Here is a 24,469-nt window from a genome sequence, read left to right as displayed (position 1 = left end):
CTTCTCATAGACTAATCAGAATGTGAGATGGCAACCAGCGAGCTTTCAGCATGTAAGTTTTATTTCCTGATCTACAATAACAGCACTATATATTATGTATTGATTTGCAACTTATATACGTGATTGTGATTATCCTGACACTACATCATAATAGGTTTTGTAACTTTTATTTTTGTAAATATTTTTTACAATGGACAGATTATATGATATCAGGAGTTGAGCCCAATGACAGCCGAGCTTCCTCATGTCTCATTCCAGAGATGAGAGGTGAAACGTGTTCAAGAAATACTTGAAAGTCCAGTTGCCTATTAGCATATATAAAACTGCTGAAGACATTATTTAATACACAATTAATAGTACTGAAGCTAATGCCACTTTTTGAAAAATAGAATCAAGAGATTATTCAATAAGATTATTTTCTCAATTAGTTGATAAAGAGATAAAAGAACACAGCAAATACTGTATTTACATACATTTTGTTACAGTTTTGAATGTTGATATTTAAACTTAAAGATGTTAAATATTCACATTTCAGAAGCTAGAAGCTGTGGAGTTTTGGTAGTTCTGAGTTAAAAATTACCTGAACAATTGATAATATTGTTGCTGTTTAATTAGCTGTCAACGACCTTTTAACTTAAAGATTAAAACTATAATATGTTTATCATAGTTGATCAATAACCCAGGAAAAATCTTAGCTAAAACCAGCTGGTTTTTAAATATTTTGGATTAAATAAATTGAATTGACAAATTGATTAATTTAATGACTGATTCATGTTTAAAATGTTCTCATCGTTTGTTCATGATGTGAATGAGAATTTATCAATGCCTCGATACAAGCCATTGGATTTTAGGCAGTGTTGTTTCTTCTTTTCCTCCTTGTTTATTAATGTCTTTTTCCTTTTTTTAGGGGATGGATGTTATACATCACAGTTAAAGATCGTCCTTCTTGGTGGCAGAAACTCTGGAAAAAGCTCTGTGGGGAACTTCCTCCTCGGAAAAGAGGAGTTTGTCACCAAAGAGAGGACCACCTGCTCCCGGAGGCTGGGCATGGTGGCCGGACGGTGGCTCACAGTGGTGGACACCCCCGGCTGGTGGTGTGACTTCAGTGCTCAGGACACATCTGAGCTGGTGAAGAGGGAGATTATAAGCAGCGTGTCTCTGTGCTCACCAGGCCCGCATGTATTTCTAATCACCATCAAGGCGAGCTCGGCCTTCACAGAGAGGCGACGGCGGGCGGTGGAGGAGCATGTGGCCCTGCTGGGTGAGAGCGTGTGGAGTCACTGCATGGTTGTCTTCACCTGCACTGACAGGACGAAACCCTCTGAAACAGAGGAGTGTGCACAAACAGAGGCTCTCCGCTGGCTCAGTGAGAGGTGCAGTCAGAGGAGTCACAGTGTTTACCTGAGTGATGACACTGAAGTCACAGAGCTGCTCGAGGAAATACAGAAACTTGTCAGAGGAAATGGAAACAGGGAGTTTGAAATGCAGGAGAACATTTTCCAGGCGACTGCAGAGGAGAAGAGAAGAGTGGAGGACAGAGCTCAGCGGAGGTTGATGAGAGTTAAAGAACATAGATCTCTCATGCAAGGTTAGATTCAAAGGTGTGTGTGTTTGTGCATGTGTGTGTGTGTGTGTGTGTGTGTGTGTGTGTGTGTGTGTGTGTGTGTGTCTGTGTGTCCCCATTTAGTTTTTTATTTGCAGGTAGAGCAGAAAATTATCATGAGTAGTTTGTTATTTCAAATTTATTAATTTTTTTTCTATCATATATCTACTGTTTAGGTATTTTTTTACTATATTCTCCGAAATGAAAGTAAAAACAAATCTAGATAAATATAGTTAAAATATTTGTTATGTTTTCCGATTCCTTGGCTATGGTACCTGTCACTAAGTCTCTATGTTCCAGAAGGTATAAACTTTAAAACATTCCGTCATTTTTAAAAGCACAGGGCATTGTAGTTTTTTAGCAAACATGACTGAAAGACCCTAACCCATTCAAGCCACTTTAAATATGGTTAAAAAGTTGAAAACATTTAACTTACTCTTCGCTGTTTCCAGGGATTTCTGAATTTTCATATCTGAATTTAAAACTTTTAACTCTTTCAAACAAATGTGGCCGAGCTTTAGAGTAGTAGTCACATGGCACTGCTTGCTTTCTTGAGTTAGATTAGAAGTTCTCATGTAAATATAAAGCTAACATTAGTTTAGCTTAGCATAAAGCCTGGATACACAATATCTGCATACCATAAATTTCCATGAATGAAGTCAGACTGAACCATGCAGTGTAGACAACCCAAAAATAGTGGCCCCAGCTAACCCGCCTTGCCCCCAGCTAATACGATGCGGCCCCAGCTAACCCGCTTTACCCCTAGCTAACCTGCTGCGGCCCCAGCTAACCCGCTGCGGCCCCAGCTAACCCGCTTTACCCCCAGCTAACCCGCTGCGGCCCCAGCTAACACGCTGCGGCCCCAGCTAACACGCTGCGGCCCCAGCTAACACGCTGCGGGTCCAGCTTCATTTTGACCGATAAACAGATAAATTATTCTCACTTTAAATCTTTCTGAAAGTGTGAAATCCTCCCTGACACCCCTGCAGCTCGTGGTTTCTTAACCTGCAAATCATCCAATCTACATGCTGTGAAGAAATTATATTGAATATAAGTCAGAATGAACACCAGCTGCTTCAGAATCTGCATGTCCACTTTCATCCTTTCAGAGAGGCTGCGACCCATCACTGACATCCGGATTGTGCTGGTGGGAGCAAAGGGTTCTGGGAAGACTTCAGCACTGAACACGATCCTGGGCAGGGACAGCACTCAGCCACTCAGGAGAACAGCTCAGTGTGTGGTTGATAAGGGTGTGGTGTTCGGGAGACATGTGACCGTGGTGGACACGCCGGGCTGGTGGATGAACTACTTCTGTAACGAGAGCACCATCTTTGACCTGAGGGAGCTGGTGCTGAGTCCGTCTCTGTGTCCTCCCGGGCCACACGTCTTCCTGCTGGTGGTACGCGTGGACAGGGCCTTCACGGAAACCTACAGGAGAGCGGCGCAGGAGCACCTCCAGCTGATCAGCGAGCACATCTGGAGTCGTGTCGTCGTGCTGCTTAGTTTCGGGGACTGGCTGGGGGGCACGACCACTGAGCACTACCTCGAGAGCGAGGGGGAGCCTCTACGGTGGCTCGTGGAAAGCTGCGGCAACAGGTATCACGTTCTGAACAATAAAACCACAGGGGATGGATTTCAAGTCAGAGAGCTGATTGGGAAGATTGAGTTGTTGCTTGCTGAGGGCGAGCAGTATTATGAAATAGAGAGGAACTTGATGGAACAGATGGAGGTGAAGATGAGAGGGGAGAATGAGAGAGCCCAGGAGAGACTAATGAAGAAGGAGAAACACAGGCAGATGGCCAAATCTCAGCTGGGTGAGTTAACTACATTTAAAAGCAATAAACAGAGTCAGCATGTCAGTTTCTCTTATTTTATACACAATATTCTATTTAGCTGTTGACATGTTCTTTGGCATATTGGATTTTTGGATGCAATTCAACCCCAAAGAGTTGGTTTGGCATGTTTCTTTAAAACTTCTTTCCAACAGAAAAGCTCAACCCTCTCCCACAAATGAGGATGGTGCTCTTGGGTGGCAAGAAAACCGGCAAGAGCTCCTGCGGAAACACAATCCTGAGCACAGAGTGCTTCCACACGGACGCACAAACCACTTCCTACACTGAAAAACAAGGAGAAGTCAGTGGCAAGATGGTGACGGTGCTGGACACACCAGGTGGCTTCTCGGTGACCTCTGACCTCCTCGGGGCTCCTTCATCCTGTGCTATCCTGCTGGTGGCTAACGCGAGCTGCTCCTTCACAGATGCCCACAGGGAGGACTTGGAGAAACAGCTGGAGGCAGGAGGAGGCCAGATGTGGTGTAGAGCTCTGGTGCTGTTCAGCCACGGTGACTGGCTGGGCGACACCAGCATCGAGCAGCGCATCGAGAGTGAAGGAGAGCCGCTGCAGGGGCTGGTGGAGAAGTGTGGGAACAGATATCATGTCCTGAATAATAAAGACCTGGGGGACGGAGCTCAGGTTAATGGGCTGATGGAGCTGATGGAGGAGATGTTGGCTGAACAGAGGCGCGCAGCTCTTCACCGAGGTGATCACATGTGGGAAAGTGTCTCTGCGGCATGTGGGAAGGAGCCACACAGTAAAAAAGATTTAAAGATGTCCTGTGACTGTAAGTAAAACTTGCTTGTTTTAGTGCCTCGGTTCCAGGGCTGGGGTTTCTTAAGGTCATAAGAGAATCTGAGATGTCATGAGCCAATTCAGACACTCGAAACAAACACACCTTTTGTTCCACTGTTACATTTATATTTCTCACTCTGAGAGGTCTTTAATATTTGCGTTCTCTTCCAGAGGTAACCTCATTTTTCCAGGACTGGATAAATAACACAAATAGTCACTTGTCAAGCGGTTTGAAAAAGGATAATTTGATAAGGCTTCTAGGGAACAAGCTACTTCGTTTGAGGAGGTCACAAGACAGACAAGTCTGGAAACGTCTGATACAATTTGAATACCAAAAGACAAACTAATGGTTTCACTGTTGTTTTGAGGGAAACTTAATAATAATACATTGGTTAATGTTCCCTTAAACACTTAACTTACAGAAAACGCATGTGGTCATGTCTCTTTTTAATGACTCATAAAATTACTCAAATTTGGTCAAATGTTCCAGTCAATTGGATTATGATTTTCTATCAAAACATTACAACAACAGTGAATATGACAGTGGAAATATCTAACAGTGCTTTTAAAAGCATGACGCAAATGAAAAAAGATCATTCGAGATAGATTGACACTCAGTAGAATGCCAAGTTCCAACAGCCTCCTTGGCATAGGGGAAAAATTATGGGGGAACAAATTATTTTCAAACATTTGCATACAGTACATTAAAAAAGTCATGTCAGATGAAAGATAGATCAATTAGGATCTACTTTACAGGTTGAACTGTGAGGTGGCCCTCATTAAAAGAGAGACAGGTTCAGGAAGGGTGGAGATTGTTTGTTAAAGGATAGGCTGGAATGTTTATAGCTGACATGCGTCATCACAACAGTGTTATTATTATCTTCACAGCGACTGAATCAGCCGCTCCCTCAACACAAGCACCAGGTAACCGCTCAGAAGGGACAAATGCCGGGGGTCAGATAGTGGCAGTACCAGCAGGAGGCGCAAGGGGACAGACCGGATCCTCCGTCCAGGGCCGAGACAGATTCATGTCCATCTTAGTCTCTATGCTCTCTGGTCAAAAAGGACTGAGGTGCATCGCTGCAGGGCAACAGAGATTAACTGTAAATCTGCCCATCTACTCCCCAGCTGGTGATACTCACAGCCGCCTGAGACGGAACGGTGAAAGCCAACTGTCTCCGTACTCACCCGCACATCCAACTATGCTTTTGATTTTAGGTCAAACTCAAAGTGGGATGCTTACAGAGGAAAATGTTTTAAATGTACATTCTCTTGGCCTTCCTGCCCTGAGAGAGCGGACCCTCAGGAGGCTCACGGAGACAGGAGGCCTGCAGCTGCTGATCGACCAATGGGGCGACAGCAGCCTGGAGGAACTGGAGGCCTTCATAGACGAGTACTTCGAGATGGTGTGGGAACAAACCATGGGGTCATGTCAGCCCACCGAGCCCGTCCCTCCTGCCACGGAGCGGGACACCTTGGTCGGGGAGGTGGGAGAGGAGGAGGTGCTCTCGTCCATAGATAGGAAACTGTCTAAGCTGGAGCTCCTGGAGGAGATCAGGAGCGATCTGACGAAGCTGAAGGAGAGCCTGGAGCAGAGCTGGAGGGTCATACAGGAACTCAGAGATAAACATGAACAAGACCCCAACAATTGATGTTAATACAGAGTACTAACATAGTGCTGACTGTTATTTATTATTCAATTATCATTTCACTTGGAGTATTGCTTTAATTGATTCACATTAACAATGCAAATATATACGATATATTGATCTATTATTATATGTCAATAAGATTAAACTGTATTGAACCTGTGGAGAACATTTTACAAGCTATCCAGCAGTATATAAAGTGTATATTATGTTATTGGAATGTATATTGATGTGTATATCATTTTGATTTTGGAGCTGGCAAATTATTCTGAAAGGGGCCATTCTGTATAATGAGTACTATCAATATTGGCACATTAAATATAATTTATGCATGTTGAATACAGGACTTTACAGATTGAAGTTCTACATAGTGGTAGTTGTGCTTCATTAAATGATTTTAGAACTTTTTTGTTTTTGTTATGACATTTCTCCACAGGGGGGAGCTCTTGTATAAGAGAGGGAAGTATTATACTGATCCACCAAACTATTTGTTTTTCCTTTGGATGGATTAAACGAAGTGTGTCTTGTGTTTTTTTACAGCACCAAAGACCACACAGAAGAAAACAAACTATTACCTCATTTTAGAACTAATTTCCTCCAAATATGCATCATATGACAACAATATATAATTTTTTTTGTTGAGATTTGTTTAGTTGTTTTTGTTTTGACCTAAATCTCAGATTCTGAGCATGCATGAGCATTTATTAAACAGTGTTTCTAATAATTTGCATTTCAGTCCTGGCATAGTTTTAACATAAATTACAAAAAAGATTATGTGAAGATTATATGGACACCTGAACTCTAGACATTAAACTGCTGCTAAACAACCTCCACTGATACTTTTTCCACAAGAGTTTGAAACCTGGCTGCAGGGATTCACTCCCATTTGGCCACAAGAGCTTTAGTGCAATAAGCATTAGGCCTCTGCACAGGTCGGTCAATTTTTTCCACATTAAATGGAGAAAACCATTTCTTTATGGACGTCCCTGCTTGGAAAACGAGCATTAAACAAGAGACTGAAGAAGGATAAGAAGGACAGAGGCCAGTAAATAATGATTAAAAGACCATAGATTAAGGTTTTAACCACAGCAGTCTTCAAAAATACTGTAAAGTGCCTGTGATATAAAGATGCATGTGCAATATTCTGAATTGTGGGTTCCAGAAATATCGAGAGTACTTTAAGAGGTTTAACTGGTAGAATATTGATAAGGGAGATAGACTCGAAACCAAACACAAATTGTTATAGGAATTTGGCAACACAGTCAGTGGACATAACCGGGAATGATGAACTCAAAATGTGAAGACAGAAGTTATTATCTGATGGAAGTCATCACCAGCAATACTCAAGATGAGGACACACACGTTTGACACAGTTTGAAAGGGAAACTCAATATTATGGTACAAGGACGAAGATACAGGATCAAAATATCAAAACATAGTTCATATATTTTGGAAAAATACAGGTAAAACTAAACCTGAAGAATATCTTGTATAATTAACAGTGGAAGAGTTAATTGTTTTACGATAAATCCCTCCCCTTTACTATTAAATGATTCCCTGCAGCTTGGCAGTTTCTTGCACAAGCTTGAAAAGGCCAAAACTCATCATTTTCTCTGTGTGTGTCTTCCAGTTTACAGCCAAACGCTTTCACCTTCAGGAATCTGACAGTCGCTGAAATCAGGAAGTCGATGCGGACAACCGTTTTCTTTGTAGAGGAAACAGACAATCTGTGCCGCTTCTGTGCAAAGCTCTTTCTCCAGGATTTATCAAGTGAGTCACACACACACACACACACACACACTCACACACACAAACACACACACACGCACACACGCACAATCGCACACACGAACAAACACTCTATTGCAAACTATTCAGAGGGTAATAGGGCTCTGGCAGAGTAAACACTATGACAGTCCACTGCTGTCAAGGATGATTTTTTAAATCCCAGCAAATCAAAATGTATGGTAACATCAGGAGGTGGGCGACGACAAGGTAAAGTTGCTTGATCCGGTTTGCTGTTTCAGACGCGAGTACAAACAATCATGAAATGGGGAAATATCTGACGGCATCTGTTTTTCTATTTATAGCCGTGTATGAGTGTGCAAGGGTCTAATGTTTTCATTTCTCACAGCCAGCGTCTCAGTGTTTTCCATCACTTCCATTAAAGCTGCGTCGTGCAACTTTGCCCGTCGCTGACTCCACACGGTAGAGAGAGATAACTGCTTGAAAAATTCAAACGACAACAAGCTGAGAACATGTGAAGGTGACGTCAGTGAACTCAACCCAGGCCGCCTGCATCGTGAGGATTTATACTTTTCACTCACTGCAGTTTAGGAGTTTGGATTTTGAAGTTTGAGTGTCACTGCCCCCTGTGAGCGGAGAGGAATTAAAAATGACTTATGTTGAGTCATAATCACAAACTCAGTTCACGGGCCGCGTCCTTCAAAGGCGGCATTTGAAGACTGATTGCATCACAGCAGCGTGACAAGGCTGTCCCATTTCCAAGGCTCCTTCAAATGAGGCAGACAAATGTGTCCTTCCAGCCCCGAGACACAAAGGCTCCAATGGGTGGATTCTTCCCGGCCCAACCTATCCCAGGATTCATTGTACTTCAGTGACGTATCGTAATGACGAGTTAATAGCACCAGCAAGCGATGACACATCCAGAGTATCACACTTTAACTCGACCAAACAGCTCATGGCACACATGTTGAAAAAACCACAAGGGTCATTAAAACTTACTCGACATGTCCAACTTCAGCTCCGTTGCCTGGCAACAGCAGTAAGGGTGGGACCAGCTGGTGGAGCTGGTCACAGAAAGCCTCAGTAGACCAGGCCGTCTCTTTTCGGACTTCACAGTTTACTCGGCCTAATGAGGAGTTGATCTTTGTGGGTCAGGTAGACCACGTTCTCCGAAGGCTGCAGCCCCTTAATTCAGACACAGCCATTGACTGTATATAAAGATGGACGACATGACGGCTCCCCAAAAGTAAGGCCAAGGCATTTTAATCGCCCCCTGGTGGCTGGCTAAACTACAGTCAGTGGATGGGACATGGTGCAAACTAAAACGTCAAAGTACATGTCAAATATCTTGATTTGTGGTAGTTGTTATAACACTGATGTATGTCAAATGTTCCTGTATGTTTGGTTGTTAATTCCTTTTTGCTGCTATGAACACAGGGTGACACGTCATGATTGACAGGTGAGATTGACAAACGTTTGGTTGGGCGTGTGTCTCGGTGGGCAGTCGCTCCTGATGTCTGCTGTGTAGACCCGGGCTCCATCACTGTAAGATGGCAAAGGTTATTTTCAGCACATTTTTGCTTCATTTCTAGTGGGAGGAAATGCAGATATACAATTTATAATCAAAATTATGACAGAACAAGCCAAAGTTTGAATTTCTAGAAAAAAAAATACCAAGTAACTAAGTCTATTTAGGGACTATTTAGGGAATAATCTGGTGCATCCAACAAAATATTTTGTTTTAATTTTAGCTTTCAAACTATTTCTCCTAGGTGTACAAGTGAACAGCCACAGTATCCTGGAGTTAAAAAAAAAATCTCCGAAGGTTGGAAACCAGGAAAAGGACAGAGGACGGAAAGATCAATTGGATGCATTATAGCAAAGGAGTGATTTGTTGGCCATCATGGTTTATTTATCTCTGCCAGTCTTCATCGAGAGCCTTTCTCCTTTTTGCATTAAATCTCTATTTATAACATAAGTCGCTCGATCTCCCTCTCCCTGCGCTCTTACTATCTGTCTTTCTCTGCTGTCAACATGTCGTTCCTCCATTCTGTCCTCCTGCCGTTCATTCTCTCTCTGCCCCTCCTTGTTATCTATCTCCCATTGTCTTTTTTTTTGCCGTCCCATTATTTTCTGCAGCTCTCCATCCTGTGGTCTCCCCATCCTTCTCTCAAATCAAGTCGTGAGTGCTCAGCCCTCCCCTCTCATTACAGGATTTCTGCAGCCCAGGAGGAGGTGCAGGAGAAAAGGATCCCCCTCCACCCCCCTCCTCCACCGCATCTCTCGCTGTCATGTTCAGGAGACAATTCTGAGCCGACATCCATCTCCATTAGCGGGACGGCGCAGCGACCAGCGCGACCCCCCACCCGCCACCCTGTATCACGTTTCAGTGCCTGCTATTTTTCCAGGTGGAAAAGAAAGCCAGGCGGAGAGATGGGCAAAGGCAGGGAGAGAGAGAGAGAGAGGGGGGTGATTTAGACCTGGTGTAAAGGAAGCATCCATCCTTCGCTTCCCTTCATGCTCTGATATGATGAGGCCCCCGGGGGGCAGATGTCTGGGACGCGGCATAATGTCGACCAGTGCTTCCCAGCAGGAGGACTTAACTTGTCTGTCCTGTCCAGCCCATAAAGAAAGTCTGAATCATGACCTCACTTTGATAGAGATTTTACATACAAATTTCAGGCCCAAATTTATGATACGCTACAGAAACAGCTGGATCGGATGACCGTTTCAGATCATGGTTGTGTGGTACAGGTTGATTGGAAGCTGAGTTCAGGTCAGAGATGCCTTAGTGAGGCCAAACAGGAACTGAGGGTATTCAGGGCATCATAGTGTCAATTTTTTTCAGTGATAATTTCATATTTTACTTTAAAAACCCTTTCCCACCAGAGCCACAGTATTAAAGGGAAGTATGGGACAGGTCCAAGTAAAGTCTCCATTCAATCCAAACAAGTTAAAGCCATTTGAAACCAATTAAGTCAACTCTCTGAAGTACTTCACTAATTGAGTATTGTGTACTTTTGCTACTTCTTTGTTACACTGTCTAGTAGATTAGTTTTGGTTTCATATTGTAATTAAAGGTCCAGTGTGTAAGATTTAAGGGAAAGAGATCAATACATAAAATATACCTAATGATGTTTTCACTAGTGTGTTTCATCTATATTGTAGGAATTGTGGTCTTGTTTACCCTAGAATGGGACCTTTATATTGACATACTTTACATTTACATTGGTAGCTCGTCCTCTCTATGGAGGCCGTCATGTTTTTCTTTTGAGTTTTTATCGGTTAGGTGAGGTGAGGGGTATTCTACTGCAACATGACACTTCACCTCGAGATGTCACTAAATACTACACACTGAAGCTTTAAAAGACTTTTGTGTGACATTCGTACGTGCTGGTGTCATGACTTACGTGGGCTGCATCTACCTATACTTGACATTGATTGGTTTGTAGAGGGGCGTGCATCTGACATTGTTGTCTGACATCGAAGTATATATTCTTTCCAATTGAATGAGGAAAATAAAGTAAGTGATTAATTCCATTGCCACTGTAAAGAAATTAGGTTATTACTACCAACAAAATCAACATTGTTGTCATTTTAATATTTTATCTGGAGACAGAGACTACAAGTAATCCTTGCTTTTTCTTATTCTATAGTTTAATTTTTTCTGACTTCCGGCATTTTGTCCAGAAGTCTGAAATATCCCCCGGAAACACTGGTCCATAGGTCCCGACCAAGCAATTAGGATGGATTCTATAGTGGTAATACTAGGATACTATATATATATACTATATATTAAGTGTTGTCCTCACTGTTAATCCCCAAAACGCGCTGAATAGTTTAGAAAAATAACTACTGAGTTTTTAATTTGATTCTAAACCAAACGTTGGGTGAAAAGGCTAAGATGTGTAGCTACACAACCTAGAATCCCTGTGTTATTTACTTTACTATTTCAAGATTTCACCAGTTCCGCTCTTAAGACTTGAGTGTGTTTGCTTTTCAGTTTTAGGCCAAGTCCTTCAGGTCTGATAAAGTTACCCCAGGAGGCGCTATACAGAAAGATGTCTTGGCTACCTTGTGATGGAGAATGGATGGACAGATGGACGGAAGTAAATCACAGTCAAGTCGTGCTTATTTTGGTCTCAAGTAGGTGCACTCTCACTGCAGCCAAGTCAGCTCTGATTCCAAACAATAATCCATCAGGGCAGCACGGGACATTGATGTGGGAGCTTCTGACCTCGCCGAGACACAATTACAGCATCACATTTAGCCTGTGGGAGCAATTTCATTGGAATAGTTCAGGAACAGTCTGAATGGGTCCAGGCTTCAAGCGTGGAGGTGATGGAGGAGTGCGTGTCAGGAGTAAATGAGGTAGATTTGGCTTTATACTACCACCTGGTCTGGACCAGGACAAACCCACACACACAAACACATTCCAGGTCTACCCTCTTCCATCTTCCCATATTCACGTCTGTCATTGCACCCCATCAGGATATGCCGGGTCACGGAAAACCTCAAGGGCAAAGTTCAGGAAACAATTAAGGAAAATAACTGCACACTAGTGGCCTGAATTCCAGCTTCATTTTCAATATGTGTCTGTTTCTCAGAAGGTCCCACTCGTTAAATCATTAACCCCACAACTGGAGACCACAAAAGAGGAAAAGCAACACAGTTGCATGTGAAAAATTTCGACAACATCTGCTTCACAAGTGGCTATTAGAAGAGTGCTATTACAGGATGAGTGGAGAGCCCCCTGTAAATCAGCCGAGGCTTACTGGGTTTGGTTTGACCCTGAAGTCGACTTCACCTTCAGACGCCCAGCTCCCAACGACGGCCGACGTGGCAGAATGCTTTCACAGCACTTTAGCGCGGCAATATGTCAGGAGCACTTAAATAAGATATATATCATAGAAGTTCTAAAACAGCATAACCGCTCAGGACTGCTTTATGACAGCTAAGCATTAAAACCGGGGAATTATATAATTTGGACTTAAAGACACATCAGAATATTTGATTAAATTATTATTCAAGTGTGCTCAGTGTTTCCCAACCTGCAGACCTTGGTTATTGGAGCTCAAAATATGAACTGACATCAGGAAATTATCTTCATGGTTTTAATGTCTGTCAGTTCACTACTTTGTTGTAGACCGAAACATCTTAACAATTACCTTAGCTATAGTATTTGTGTGCAAGCATGTTAGCAGTAATATTTAGATTGAAAAACTAACCATAGTACAGCCCATGGACTGTATACGAAGATCGATGTCAATACAAAAGTAAAGCCAATGCATCTGGATCACCCTTGTGGCTGGCTGAAGTATTGTTGATAAACTCCTCCTCCTCCGTGTTTGTGGATGGGGCATTCACCAAACTGTAAAGTCGAAGATGTTTATTTTAGTAACTTCTTATGACTCCGGTGTATATAAGTTTGGTTTTAGTTTTTCATTTGATTTTACAAAAAACAGGGTGACATGCCATGATCGACAGCTGAGACTGATTCACGATTGGTCGAGCGCATGTATCGACTAGACCTTGTAACCACACCCTCTTCCCTCATTACTAATGCAAAGACTCTGGCTCCATATTCGGCAAGAGATAGCAGCGGTTGTGTTTGGGCAAATTTTTTCTAGATATTCTATGATTTCAACTTTTGTTTTTGAGGGGTGAGTTGATTGATGGATTCAGATATGATTTTTCTCTAACATATTTCATATGCTGGAGAGTTTTATCGCTTCTATCGCAACAATACAGGTTTGTTTTTCATTTGCCGTATAACATTAACATACTGACAGAAGTTATTTTATACATGCCAGCATCCATGAATTTAGTCTTCCATTGATACAATCTTTAACATCATATTTGGATGACTGACTTTAATTGTCTGTAGATATGCAATACTGCAGCCAGTCTTTTCCCTGAGGAGAAGAATGTATGGTTGACTGGAGGAATCTGAGCTCTGTGGCTTGAATGACAACAACATAAAGGGATGTAAAGAGGTTATTGGGATGCAAGTTGTGTTGCGGGAGGTATGTTATGGTGCTCACTGGAGAACAAGATAACGCAAAGAAAACAAGAATAGGAAAAAGAACAATGTCGAATGAATTCAGATTTTATGTTTACAACCGAGATTGATAGCGTATGTGCACTTAAACACACACACACACGCACACACACACACACACACACACACACACACACACACACACACACACACACACACACACACACACAGTGAGGGTTTATTTTCTCTGTGTTGAGGATTTCCAGGACATTAGCAGGCAGCCATCTACGCTGGCTGAGTGAACATGGCCGCACCCCCCAGGGTTACGACCCCCTATCAAAGCCAATGAGACAAAATGCACAATGGTAAGTAAAGTAAAGTAAACACAACCTGCCTGCACACCTAACAAACACACAGAAAACACGCACAAGTCTATTAAAGTAACATTTATGGCCTGAAGCAATAACATAAACTACAATCAAGGCTTGAAAATAGTGACATGCACTCAAACTCTAGAGCCAAATGGATTCATGTGCTGAATGATGTGAGTAAAAGCCTTTATTACTCAATATTATCTCATGGTATTGAGCTGTTTGTGGAAGTCCGGAGCTCAGGAAGATCCCATTCTAGAAGAAGAGGATGCTTGGATAAGGTAGAGGAAGGGGATCGGGTTATCTGAGATCGCTATTCAATACTATCCAACCAGCTAATCGCATTACTCCCCTTTTCTGTTTCCCGGTTGTCAATACCGGGAGAGGTGGTGGACTAGTGGCAGAAACTTGGACTATGGGCAGAAAAGGTCTCTGGTTCGTCTCTGGTTCAACTCCACGGGGAAACAACAAAAAGACGAACCTGGATTGATCCGTCCAAAAATCCAAGAGGATTCTCCCTACCCTGTCTAGTGCCCCTTAGCAAGGAACCTTACTCCCCCAACATCTGCTCCCCGGGCACCGTACATGGTTGCTCACTGCTCTGTGTGTCCTGCACCAGATGGGTCAAAAGCAGAGGTTAAATTCCCCTACCTGCATGAGTGTGCCTGTGCATGTCTGTGCCTGTGTTTGGGACTATTAAATGCATCTTAATCTTAAAACTCATCCTCAAGTCGCCCCTTTTACCACCGTCCCTCTCTTCTCCTCTCCTTCGCTCTAAACACCTCTTTTCATTCGTTCCGATTTCCCTCCTGGCCTCACTCTTGTGTCGCTCACTCGTCCGCACGATGTTCGCCTCCGTCGGGGGGCTCAAGAGGTCAAACATCAGTGGCCTTTATGATCCCAGGATGCTCATGCAGCCCAAAGGAAGATGGACATAAGCTCCCGAGACGTTATGCCTGCATGAGGACAAATTTGTGCAAGGCACGTGAAATGCCAACGTCTCCGCCTGCAGGGGTATTATGCAGATGCTCTGTTGCTTCTATTTATGCAAACAACCAGAATATAATTGCAGTTCTCCAATCTGAATATATTTGAATCACAATTTTTGCATCATAACAGAAGCTTTTCTTATTGATGCTGAGGAAACAGCACTATTTATCCACTGATGTCCTTGATGCACCCTCGAGCGGGGAGCGGCGCCTTGATAGACATCAAGATTTAAAATCACACTAACCCATCAATATTCCATCACCATCACCTGACATGAAGCAGCTCATCCATTTGGCTGATTACAGTGGTTAGCCTCACCACGAAGAGGACGGAGAAAAGTGGGCAAGAAAGCAGATAAGAAGTACCTCTCTCCATTACAGGGAATCGTAAATGGCTTTATCTGAGGCGGCGCTTCACTTCACTCCGAGGAGAGAGAAACTGTGTTATTACTTGCAGATGAAAGGACGCTCTCCAATCCATTTTGGAAATGTGTCTTTATTGTCGTTTTCACGAAGAACAAAATGAAGACGATGACAATGACAGTTAATTTTGAAATACTCCCTGGAGACAAGTAAAAGGAAAGATGAAGGAGTGCAATCAGGAGGCCATTTATTTCCCCATTACAGTACGATCAAAGCATCATCCAGTTCTGTCTACAATCCTGCCCGCTGTCGAGTGAAGCTGCTTGCGTGCATATGATGGCTGCCTCTGGAATCCTGCATCCATTAGGACTGCTGCTCAGAAGTCAATGCCTCTTGATGCAGTATGCACATGAAGAGTAGGGGCGGCGTAGAGGCAATACGGGAGGTATGAAGATAGGGTAATGGACCAAGTGATTGGTATTTTTCACAGTGAAAAACATGCTTGTCAAAACAGCTGATGAAAGGTAAGTACCAATTTAAAGGTTCACATTGAAATAAATGGAAACAAGTCATAGATGGTTACATCAATGCACAGCAGATATGTTGGGAAAAAACAGTGGGGGACAGTGCTGATTTAGAATATTTGTCATGGCAGCTCTAAATCTGAACCTATACCTTTATAAAATGATATATATTTAACGTCTTCCTACTTTAACACCAAAAAACTTAAGGTGTGAAGGACAGGGTTAGGGTTAATGGGAGCCTGCAGCAGTTGGAGCTGATGGAATCGTAAGGATAGCATCTTAAGGCAAGTGTGTTTTTGCTACAAAATTATCTCCAGTACACAAAGACAGAATTTAAAACAGGGAGGAACCGGGAGATTGGTGCTGATGATATAATTTGAGACTGACCAATAGGAATTGCGAGATGGAGCCGCTGTAACGACGTCCCACTAAGACACACACTGAACCAACCAAATACACACACATCAGTCTAAAATGACAACACTACACCTGCAGTTCTATTGGTTGGGTGAATTTTACAGACTTGACAAGCACAATAAATCCGACAGCAGACAGTTCATGAGGAACTGAGCTGAAGCTGGAGTGTAGGAATTCTTTGTGTAAGCACAAAATTTGGGGACACACAGCAGATTTAAGAACAAGCAGGGGCAGTTTGAGTGAGATAATTACAAAATTTGAACATGAAATCAATAAGTCTTGCTTGCAACATGAAAGACCACGCACTTGTATAAAGAAATAAAATCAAAAACACACATCAAATCACTTAATAGACCAAATTTGCTGTGTACTTGAACGAAAATCTGTGCGATTAACTTTTCTTATTTTGGTCTATGTCCCCTCCACCATCATGGAAGAGGCAAGGTTTATGACCTATACTGCAGGCAGCCACTAGAGGGCAGATGTTGTTGTTTGCAGCAGGCAAGGGTGCACATTGATTGGTCACCTGCAAATCACAGGGCCAACATACAGAAACAAAAAACATTCACACCAGTCTGTTGTTTGAAGAAAACTGTTATTTATATATATATATATATATATATATATATATAGCTGGAGTAGTTTATTTAGACTTGACAATACAAGACAGGACTTAACTATTCGATCTCCAGCAGTGTGAAACCCAACAGGTAGTTTCTGTTTCATCTTCTCAGGTTTCGGGAGATCAAACCTGCAACTCTTTAAAATGTGTCCTGTCATAGCGATGACATTTGATTTTCAGAAAAGTGAATCATTTTCTTTGTTTGTGGTGAATAAATGACACAAAAATAACTCTAAGTTACAATTTTTTAATCACATTCCTCAATCTCAGAGCAGCACTGGGTTTGGGTCAACTGCTGGTGAGATCAGACACTTCACATTTTTCCTACAACATGTTTATTTCTTCTTTCTGAGCCGTGGTGGAAACTTCGGAATCATCTCACCCTTGGCCCTTGCACCATGACATTTTTTTTTGAAAAGTAAACAACGAAATGAAGTGAGTGGTTTAAGATGGACATTTGTTGCAGAAACCGTGTCGGTAAAAACGACCTGTATATGTGTTCCTGAACATCAGCTGTGTAAACACAACCTGTCTCCTGTGTCTTACGGGCTTCTGGTTCCCAGGTACTTCAGGGTCAACTGTTCACAGGGGGGGTCACATGTTTTACAACCAAGGAGCTTTCATGCTTATGCCTCCCCATGCAGTGACAGCAGGGGATCCAGGGGTGAATATGGAGGTGAACACGCTCCGACCACCAGCTATGTGGAGACAGACACAGGAACAGGGAGAACACAGAAGGATCTTCTTTTTTCTTAACGACTGTACAGGAAAGTAAAGCTGCACCTGCTCAACGATACTTCCTCTGTATGTCTCTGTCCGATTTTCATGCATAAAAGGATTAGTGTTTAGTGTCTGTATGTGTTGGGTCACTGTAAGCACGCTGAACCATCTCCGGAGCAATATGGCTGATGCTTTACTGCTCCTCTGCTGTGTCCTGTGTCTGTCTGGGAATCTGGGAATCATTTCTGACGTGGCATTATCATCCGGCATGCGTGGATCAGGGCCAAGAGATTTATCTGCCTCGGAATGATCACTTGTCATTAATGAGTCCTCCTCAAACAGTTTAACAATCTACTGTCACTTGTTTGAGTGCAGGGCATTGTGTGCAGAGCTTTTTATCAACAGTGTCTTCAGTGAAGAGTGAAATCAGATTTTTTTTCACATAATTTTAGCTGGATAATCTTCCAAGAAGATTTATCGTAAATATTTTTTTTCTTAATTTTATTGCTCATGTGTGTGGTTCATATGTAAATTTGATGATTCACCTAAATGGGGTTGTTTTTGATAGATTGCATTTCGGCTTTCTTAAAGGTCTGTTAAGTAATTGACATCTTCAGATGATCACAACTTTTCAATTTAAAACTTCTGTGATTCAGCGCGGTAGCAGGAATGAAACGTGTGTTGTGCTTTTACTTGACAACAACTGTGAATGTCTGTGTCTACGGTTGGATTCAGTTGCAGACTGCTACTGTAGTTTATTTAAGAACGTAGAAGACGATTCACTGGGATCGCTCTGAATGCTGCAGTTTCTTTATTCAATTTTATCAATATTGAATTTATCTTGTGTCCAAAAGTGTCCAAAACCAGGCCCTGCACTTCCTGTGACCACTAAGAATACTCATGCCAGGGGTGAGGTTGATTAGATGAACAGTTCACGAGTTACATGTTCAAAACAGACAGGCGTTTATGAAATTAGTTGGTAGATGAACCTGATTTTGTCTGCAGAGTAACTATACTGTGTAACAATACACAGTTTAAATGCAATTGAGTAGCTCCCATTCAGTATCCTCCTTGGTCAGTTGCCCTCACAGCTCCACTTGTCATTGTTGGGTGGTATAGGCATAAGTCTTAATGGATGGTAGGATGTCTATAGCACTATGGCCAATTCCAGCCCCTTGTTTTTTTCTGGGAGCAGGCCAGTATGACCTCTCATTCAAGGTGATTAAAACCTTTTGGACAATGACCTTTCCCAGTACTGCACAAGTGTTACTTTACAGAATACTGTTTAAACAACTACTCATACATCCAAATGAATTAATATCAATATAATATATTATTATATACAGACCCTTCGAATTACTACCACACCTGAGAGTTCAATTTGAATTGGCAATATTTTACAAGTGGGTACACACGAGCCTGAATAACGAACCGACTAAAGTGATCAGTTACAAAAGTTGTAATAATGGCCAGACACTTCCCATATCAATCAATCCATCAATCAATCCATCAATCAATCAATCAATCAATCAATCAATCAATCAATCAATCAATCAATCAATCAATCGATCAATCAATCAGATGTGCCCTATTGCTACTTGAGCAAGAGCATGTGCATATCAAACATCATTTATTTCGGATTTAATTTTAGGAATTTTTTTCCACTGAACAGAAGTCACGAACAAATAATTTTTTTCATTTTTCCAGCCGATCACAGTTTTGTTTGGAACATATAGCATATTTCATGTTGACAAAATTGGTTACAAAATGTGTAATTTCCTCCAAATTACTGTTATCTCATGCAGCAATTACAGCTAATCTTTACTCTGGTTGCAGTCTGGTAAATAAACTTCTCGCTCTTGTCTAAATTATAATTCTGATTAGAGAAATCATTTCCAATGATAACATTGCATAATAGCAATTTTGCAGTGTGAAGCTGTAAAGTAAAACAAGCCACGGTCTTAGCAGTGCTGATGCTTGTGTTGGCCGGGGGGTTTACTGTTTATAGAGAATCTACAGTCATGCTGTTACTCTGTGACGGTGCATTGAGCTAAATTCTAATATAAATGGATTGCAGCAGTACAGTGCCTCATTCGTCAATTTACTCAACACATTTTCAATCACATATCATTCGCACACTGACAGAACAGCCAGGGATTTAATATCTTAGCCAAGAACACTCTAACATGCAAACTTCAGGGGCCAGTTTTTCAAAAATTTTAATCTGGATCAAACTGATCCAGATTTTGAAATCTCTTTTTCTGCTATCCAGGATCACGTAATCCATTTTATTTTTATGCTGGTTTTTCAAAGCAATGTGGGATTGGATTACTCTGATCCGGATTCAAACTTTTCAGGATTACCAAATCTGGATTACCTGTGGTCTAAATGGGACTATCACAATGTAGCTATGTAAAGAACAACAGGTAGAATAGTGTGGGGTTACTCCAATATGCTTTATTTGAACAGAAAATAGGACTGAACGGAACAGCAAACAAACAATATAAACATCCCCCTCCATTGCCAATTTCTTGGAAACAGGCAGTCCACTCATCTGAGACCTACAACAAATAAATAAATAAATACATACTTTACTCACAAATACATTATGGATGTTTCGAACAGGTTTCAAAGAAAGATTTATTGAATTGAACTGGATAAAAAAAGGCTTAAATGTCCAATACTTAACAAAATAAATTACTTCTTAGTTCTTGTTATGAGTAGTTCTTCTTATGAGTTCTCCTTCTTCTTCATCATCATCATCATATGCTTCGTCTGCTGTGGAGAGACCAGCTTGTCCAAGCTTGGCCTTTAGGAGGCGGATCTCAAGTCTGGCCTTGGTTTGCTGCAGTCGGGCAAGAATAAGCTGTTCCTCTGCTAGATGGATCTGTACTTCTGCCCTTTCAGTCTCTTTTTGCAGAAGTACCTTATAGGCGTCATCTTTCTTTGGGTGCTTTTAGCCTCTCTCTGGGGGTCCTGTGGGAACTAGGCCTTCTGGCTCCACCTGTGATTGACCTTCTCCCTCGATTATAGGGCTGAGATTAAGAATAAATGTTTCTGAAGAAGGCTCACTTTCTGCTGTCATCACAGGCTCACCATCCTCTGCAACATCTTGGATCCCATGCAGAGCTTCCGATTTTCGAAATTCTGGCTTTTTGAGTCCATGGTTCCACCGCTTTGATGTAGCAAGCATCATTTTATAGGCCTTGGGTATGATTCCATTAATTGAACACAAGCCAAAGCAATTAAGCTAACAGGTGTGTTTGGGAAGACCAATTTACACAGCCATATGTATATTCAGCCTTTCTCAGAGGACTCAGAGAGAAGGTCACAGAGAGGCAGTGACATGGCAGGTGTTGTCCATCGCCACCACAGGAGAAGATACCGTCAAAGGGTGTATGTTGAGCGTATAGATCCACTGCAGAAATATAGTAATGAGGAGCTGTATGCTCGGTTTCGCTTTGGAAGAGCTGATATTCAGTATATTGTGGACCTGCTCAGGCCCAACCTCCAACGCAGAACCTAAAGGAGTCATGGTCTGTCTGTGGAGGAACAGGTCCTCATTGCTTTTCGCTTCTATGCGTGTGGGACTTTCTACCAAGTTGTGGGTGACTACATGGGTATGAAAAAATCAACTGTTTGTGATGTTCTGAAAAGTGTGTCAACTGCATTGGCCAGCCTGATTAATGAATTTGTTTAATTTCCGAAGGATGACCAGATCATCCAGGCCAAGCTGAATTTTTTTCTTTTGGGGAATATGCCCAATACTATTGGAGCAATCGACTGCACCCATGTGCACATACAAGCATCTCGTGAGAATGAGTGGGAGTTTGTAAACCGAAAGGGGAGACACAGCATCAACGTTCAACTTGTGGGCAACGCTGAGCTCCTCATCACAAACTGCGTTGTGAAGTGGCCTGGGTCTGTCCATGATGCGCGCATCCTGAGGGAGAGCGCTCTATATAGAGAGTTCCAAACCAACCGACCAAATGGTATCATATTAGGAGACAGTGCCTACCCTCTTCTACCATGGCTGATGACCCCTTTTCTGGCTGCAAACACGCCTGAGCAGGCATGCTTCAACACTGCTCATTGCAAAACAAGATGCACCATTGAGCGCTTAAATGGAGTTCTGAAGAGGCGCTTTGCATGCCTTAACTACTTGAGAGTGGAACCACAGAAAGCATGCAACATAATACTTGCTTGCATTGTCCTACACAACATCGCGACCAGGTGCAAAGTCCATCTCTGTGATGACGTCCCTGATGCACCTGAGCCCATTGGAGACACTGACCAACCTCCAGCATTCTGTCAGAATGAGGGCCCGACTGGACGACCAATAAGAGATGCAATTGTTAGATACTATTTTTGAGTCCATGACTGATGATTGTGTCAGTGTGATTAATGTTTAATGAACAAAGACAGAATTTATTATTTGAGTTCAATATTGACAGCTGTTTGGGGGATTATTTTATGGGGCCGAAATATTTATAATTTATAATTTGCTGTACTGAAAGGTTGCTAGCCTACATAGCCTACCTATTTTATGTACTTCCTGTTGAACAATTCAGGTGAAATTGATGAATAAATATAAATACTGTAAAATGCATGATATAAATGTTGTATTATTTAACTAACCAATTTTAGTTACCTAGTTTTATTACTGATATCCACCATGAATCCACCCTCCTGCTGGGATTAGTTTAATCCTGATTTTTGGGATCAAAATGATCCCAATCCTACCAAAAAGTTTTGAAAAACCCAAACTCAAGGTTTGATCCGGATCAACAACAAGTTTAGATTACGTGATCCAATCTAATTTCTGAATCCTTTTTTTCTTTTGAAATACCCATTTTCAAGATTTGATCCAATCCGATAGCCGTAATCCGATCAGATTACTTTTGAAAAACCGGCCCCAGGGGTTGGGGATCGGACCACCAGCTTTCTGGTCAGCCGTCAAACTCATTCTTTAGTAAAGGTTGTTGGCGAAGTCACAACAAGCAAAGGGTAATCGCGAGTGTCCTAGTCTGCGTCAAGGCTTGTGTCAGACACAGGCAGAAATCACAGCTGAACAGATCTAAAGGGGAAAGTCCAAAAACCAGGCAGACGATCAAGCAGGAGAGAAAAAAAAAGCTGGAAAGCTTTGAAAAAATGTCACAACTGACAATCTGGCAAGGGGTGAGTGTAAATACTGGGCAAGTTACAGAGGAGATGTTAATGAGGGAATGTGGAAAGGGTGAGCATGTGGGTATGGGGGATAAGGCGTGATGGGAAGCACTGGAGTCAGTGCAGGGCAGGTGGGAGCGGTGAGATTCGAAACCACAGGAACAGTCAGGTTTCATGCAGCTTATCCAGGAGTTGTCCGGTCGACTGACTGAAGGACCAACAGGGATATTCCTACAGCCAACCCCATGGTGATATAGAGTATATTTAACAGGACAGATGAACCATAGACTGTATATAAAGATGGACTACACCTTTCCACTTCCTCCCACTATCCAGAAATGAAGCCAAAACACAGGAATGCATTATTTAAGTCTGACCAATGGGGAATGGGATATGGAGCCATGGTAACGAGATCCCACTGACTCACGCACTCAAGCCAATCACAAGTTACTCTCATTTGTTAACACCAGACCTGCCGTTCTAGTGGTTGGGTAATTTGACAGACTCGATGCCCCAAAAAATTACAGAGAAGAAGTAAAAAATCCAAGAGCAAAGGAGAAATCAGACAACAGACATTACCTGGGCACACAGATGTGACATGAGCGCCAGTGGAAGAGCTGAAGCCGAAGAGCAGGAAGTGTAATGGCACAATTTGAGCACAAACACAGAAAATGTAAGCACAAGCAGGGCTGTTTGAGAGTGAGTGAAAGGTTTTGATTGAGAGCATTACAAAATCCGAACATTCAATCAACAAGTTCTGCTCGCAAACTGAAAAATGATGCTCTTGAAGATATAAAAAAATGTGCCTATTAAAACAAACTGTGATACCTGACATGACCCAAACGATCAAAAAAACGTACTTTCCTGATCAGTCCATGTCCCATCCAACATCCGACATTGAGGTGATGAGGTTCATAAAATATACTGCTGGCAGCCACCAGGGGGCAATGAATACGTTTTGGCTTCACTTTTGGGGAACTGTCATGTCATTCATCTTGACAAATTCTCTGTTTCCAGATAGCTTTACATTTACATCACACAGGCCTCCATTCAGACTTGATCAGCTGCTACTTGGTGCTTTTGTTTAATTTCAGCGTTTAGTTCTTGATTTGTTTCCCTCATTTGCTCCTTAGAAACTTCTCAGGAGTCTGTGCACCTTATTATTTGTCACACTGTAATTTCTGCTGCTGCTTTCTGACGTCTGCCTCCAACTTGGCACATGTGAGCAGCGTTTGGCTGCAGGTCATCTCCTTCACTGAGGAATGCACATTGGAAGTGCAGCTGAATACGGCCGCAAACAAAGCTTTGAACAAGCATAGAACAGATGAGCGGGGAGACTGCCTGATGAAAAGTCCTCCGATCCGGACTCTCTGCTTTGATTTCACTTGGAGCTGTGTTTCCAATAAATTGCTCCTGAACTCAAACAGAAAAAAATCAGGCTTTGTAAAAGTGCAGAGTAAACATGTGTCACTGAAGCACCGAGGGGGGGACGACTCCTTTCACAGAAAGAGGCACACCCTCCATATGGAAGCGACAGAAGGAGAAATTAGAGCTCATCCTCCTCAGTGCAGTAGTCATTAATTACACACCTACTGTAATTAGCCGTGGAGTTAATCTTTGCTTAAGGAATTCACTTAGCACTGCCGCAGAGTGAAGCGAGGCAGTAAAAA

At 42.3% G+C, this 24,469-nt stretch overlaps 1 protein-coding gene across 1 annotated transcript; it reads left to right on the top strand.

Moving 5' to 3' along the window:
* Positions 1-21: 21 nt before the first annotated feature.
* On the top strand, positions 22-5,883 carry LOC128458905 (GTPase IMAP family member 8). Its single transcript, XM_053443957.1, has 5 exons — positions 22-52; positions 908-1,588; positions 2,713-3,417; positions 3,591-4,223; positions 5,120-5,883. The coding sequence occupies exons 1-5, from the start codon at positions 28-30 to the stop codon at positions 5,881-5,883; spliced, it is 2,808 nt and encodes a 935-aa protein (XP_053299932.1). The 5' UTR covers positions 22-27.
* The last annotated feature ends 18,586 nt before the right edge of the window (positions 5,884-24,469 follow it).

Source organism: Pleuronectes platessa, chromosome 16, assembly GCF_947347685.1.
Source record: "Pleuronectes platessa chromosome 16, fPlePla1.1, whole genome shotgun sequence".
Taxonomy (NCBI): domain Eukaryota; kingdom Metazoa; phylum Chordata; class Actinopteri; order Pleuronectiformes; family Pleuronectidae; genus Pleuronectes; species Pleuronectes platessa.
This window is presented reverse-complemented; position numbering and strand designations above follow the sequence as displayed.